The sequence below is a fragment of the Erythranthe guttata genome, chromosome 2 (assembly GCF_056151865.1).
Source record: "Erythranthe guttata isolate IM_541 chromosome 2, IM_541, whole genome shotgun sequence".
In the NCBI taxonomy this organism is placed as follows: Eukaryota; Viridiplantae; Streptophyta; class Magnoliopsida; order Lamiales; family Phrymaceae; genus Erythranthe; species Erythranthe guttata.
Genome location: NC_142534.1, coordinates 11,541,255 through 11,545,121, shown reverse-complemented (window position 1 = coordinate 11,545,121; position 3,867 = coordinate 11,541,255). Strand labels below are relative to the sequence as shown.

The 3,867-nt window shown below is 39.2% G+C and overlaps 1 protein-coding gene across 1 annotated transcript; it reads left to right on the top strand.

The window, feature by feature from the left end:
- Nucleotides 1-285: 285 nt before the first annotated feature.
- LOC105969771 (uncharacterized) lies at nt 286-3,431 on the top strand. Its single transcript, XM_088814990.1, has 2 exons — nt 286-601; nt 1,951-3,431. The coding sequence occupies exon 2, from the start codon at nt 2,046-2,048 to the stop codon at nt 3,429-3,431; it is 1,386 nt and encodes a 461-aa protein (XP_088671116.1). The 5' UTR covers nt 286-601; nt 1,951-2,045.
- The last annotated feature ends 436 nt before the right edge of the window (nt 3,432-3,867 follow it).

Genomic DNA, 3,867 nt, shown 5'->3' with positions numbered 1-3,867 from the left:
ACGTTGCAACGTTTTCTCAGAAACGTCGCTATGAATGCCCAATTATTTAATAATAATTTATATATGGCGACGGAAGGATGTAAAACGTCGCCATAGTTTTATTAAAATTTTTTTTTTCTCTTTGCGACGGATGTTGAAAAGCGTCGCAATAAATGTTTTCAAATTTTTTTTTAGGATTTATTTGCGACGTAATGTTTGATTCGTCGCTAGTTTTCCCTAAAAAAAATTTTTTTGTTGCGACGAAAGATGTAAACGTCGCAAAGGTTGATTTATTATTTCAACCAGACCCTAATTCGATCTATTTGTTTCTCTCTCTAAATTTCTCCCCTCTCTTTCTTCCGATCTGCCCACCGCCGCCGCCGCCCGCCGCCCACCGCCGTCGCATGCTGCCCGCCGCCTGCTGCCCGCCGTTCGCCGTCATCCCGCCGCCCGCCGCCTGCCGCCTGCTGCCCCCTAATTCTAATTCGCCCCCAATCTCCGCTGCCGATCCCGACAGCCCTCCGCCGCCAGCCGTTGCCGTCGCCGACAGCCCTCCGCCGCTAGCCGTTACCATCTGCCGCCATTCCTCCTCCGTCTGCCCACCTCCGTCAAGAATTTCAAGGTAATTTTCCTTTTCTTTAAATCTTTAAATGTTGACAATTTCGTATGTGTTTGATTATTGCGAACTGTTTTTGGGTTTTTTCTCGGAATTACGTGTTTGTTTGTTTTATGTTGATTTGATGAGCCTGTGTTGCTCGGAATTATGGTGCTCGGAATTATGCGAACTGTTCTTGGGTTTTATGTTGCTCAGAAATATGTGTTTGCTCGGAATTATGTTGCTCGGAATTATGTGTTTGAAATACTTTCTTAATCATGGTTATTAGGCATGGTTTATATGATTAATTGTCGAGTTAGTTTCTCCCAAAGCCTTGTTTTTTTGTTTTTTCTCCCCTCTGGAATCACAGCATGAATTTGTTCGTACTTGAGAATGAATACATATACGAAGTCTTTTTGAGTTCAATGATTATGACTAGGGGGTGGAAATTGGAACGAAAATTCCGATTTCCGCCGAATCCGATCCGAAATATTCCGATTTTGGAACGATTTTTTCAATTCCGAATTCTGAAATTCCGATTTCCGAAAATTCCGAAAAAAATCGGATCGGAATCGGAAAAACATAACAGAATTTCGGAATTTCCGATCCGAAATTATTCCGATTTATTCCGATTTTTCTATGGTTGTTCGTTTTTTTTTCTTCTTTATATTGGGAGTTCGTGTTATTTCAAACTTGAATCGCTCTTTTTTTTTTTTATGTTTTATTTGGAGTAGAGTTGTTGATTTATATTTATCCTACGAAGTTGTGTGCTTTTATTTGGTTTAAGAAATTGTTTGTTGTTTATTAAGAATATTTGTTTGGATTCTATTTTCAATTAAGCTATGTTTGCGAGTCTGTTGTGTGTTTTGGTGCGTCTGTTGTGTGTTTTTGTGCGAGTATGTTCTGTTTTGTTATTTGTGTGCATCTCTTGTATTTGTGAAGATTACTTATTTGATGTTTCTTTCTGCAATTTGGCTACTGTGTCGGTGATCAATTTTTCCCTTTTTTTTTTTTTTTTTTTTTTTTCTTTGGAAAATTCCGAAAAAATTCCAAAAATTTCCGAAAATGAAGATTTCCGAAAAATTCCGATTTTCCGAAAATTCCGAAAAAATCGGAATCGGAATCGGAATCAATTTTTGAATTCCGAAAAAATCGGAATCGAAATTGGAAGGCGTTTTGGACTTCCGAAAAAATCGGAAATTTTCCGAAACACCCAAATCCGATCCGATCCACCTTAATTTAGTTTTTGAAAATTGAAAATTGATGTCAATTAAAAATTGAAAGCTTTCCCGTTGCGACTACCACCTTAATTTAGTTTTAGTTTATGAATGTAACTTTGACTTGATAGAATAATTGTGACCCTTCCCAATTTCTAGGTAATCTTGTTAATTAAAGCATGCCAAAAGATAGGAGTTGAGTTTTATTAGATGATCGTCGGTTAGAAGTATATCAAAATGGTTGTGTGGAATTTATGGATTTTGCCTTCGCTAAATGTGACGTTGATAATAAAATAAGATGCCCATGTAGAGACTGTAAGTGTCGTAAATGGGGGGATCGTGAATTCGTGCATAAACATTTACTTTGGAGGGGTTGGGATAAACTTTATGGGCAACGCCGATGGACTCTACACCGAGAGTCCGAAGAAGAATACATTGGCGAGGAAATGAACAATACTAATCATATAGAAATTCCCGAAGTTGCAATTTTAAATGAACCTGTTGATGTACGTGATAACATGGAAGACTTACTGCATGCGTGTCTTCATCACGATCATCATCACGAAGAACCCAACCCCGAAACTGATGATTTTCGTAAACTCATTGAAGAGTGGTGCATCCCCGTTTATGATGGATGCCGGGTATATACTAAACTTTCTTTTATCATGGAGTTCTACAAAATTAAGTCTCGTGGCAAGATGAGTGATAATACATTTACTGAAACCCTTCAGTTAATGAGAAAACTTGATTTTTTAAATATACCCGACTCTTTTTATGAAGTTAATAAGCTCATCGGTAAATTGGGGTGTGGTTACGTCAAGATTGATGCGTGTGAGAATGACTGCATGCTGTTTTGGAAGGACGACTTGAACTTAAATGCATGCAAAGTGTGTAATGCTTCAAGATGGAAGAATCCAGTAGAAAACCAACCGAGTTCTTCAACCTCTCAGCGCAAAAGGGTACCGAAAAAAGTTTTGCGACACTTTCCATTGATTCCGAGGCTCAAGCGGCTATTTATATGTCGAAAATCAGCAATTAACATGAGATGGCACGCTGAGTCTCGATGTAACGATGGCGTTCTCAGACACCCTGCTGATTCTGATGCTTGGAAAGAGTTTGACAAGAAGCACGAGTCATTCTCTTTGGACCCTCGAAATGTAAGGCTTGGCTTGGCTACTGACGGTTTTAATCCCTTTGGATCATTGAGCAGCAAGCATAGCACATGGCCTGTAATTCTAATGGTTTACAACTTACCACCAAATATGTGCATGCAACGCTCTAATATGATGATGTCATTGCTTATTTCTGGTCCTAAAGGCCCGAAAAATGGCATTGATGTTTATCTACAGCCGTTGATCGACGAGCTTAATGAGTTGTGGGGTTGTGGGATAACAACTTTTGATGCGTACACCAAGCAATATTTTAATATGCGAGCCGCACTTTTGTGGACTATCAATGACTTCCCTGCGCTTGGTAACTTGTCGGGGTGGAGTACAAGTGGCTATCTTGCTTGCCCAAGTTGTGCAGAAAATACCGTGTCTGAACGTTTGTACAAGTCCAACAAACAGTGCTATATGGGTCATAGTCGTTTTTCTGAAGACGGGGCTCCACCTCCGCCTTCAGGAGATGAGGTGTTATAAAAAACGGAGGGTATAAATGTTACATTTGACGTAGGACAAACAGTGCATCGAGCTTCCCAATGGAGAAAACGGAGTATATTCTTTGAATTGCCGTACTGGAAAGATAATCTCATTCTGCACAATCTTGATGTCATGCATATTGAGAAAAATGTCGGTGAATTATTGCTTAGGTGGTTATTAAATATTCTGGGCAAAAATGACGGGTTTGACAATGCTAAGGAGGACATTGGAAAAATAAAAAAGCAACCGTCAGGCAAGCCCGGTCCTCGATTTCCCAATCTCGTTCCAACTCTCTACAAATGACCCTCTATTTATACTTGTTGGGTGAAAAATTCTTCCATAATTACTTGATGAGGTGGCGCGATATGATTGGCCCCTCATGACTTGATTGGTATTAATTTAATAAATCATAAGATACGATTTGTAATACCAAAAT

What these genes read in the sequence shown, in the direction of transcription:
- LOC105969771 (XM_088814990.1), top strand. Translation starts at nt 2,046, where the DNA reads ATGGATTTTGCCTTCGCTAAATGTGACGTTGATAATAAAATAAGATGC.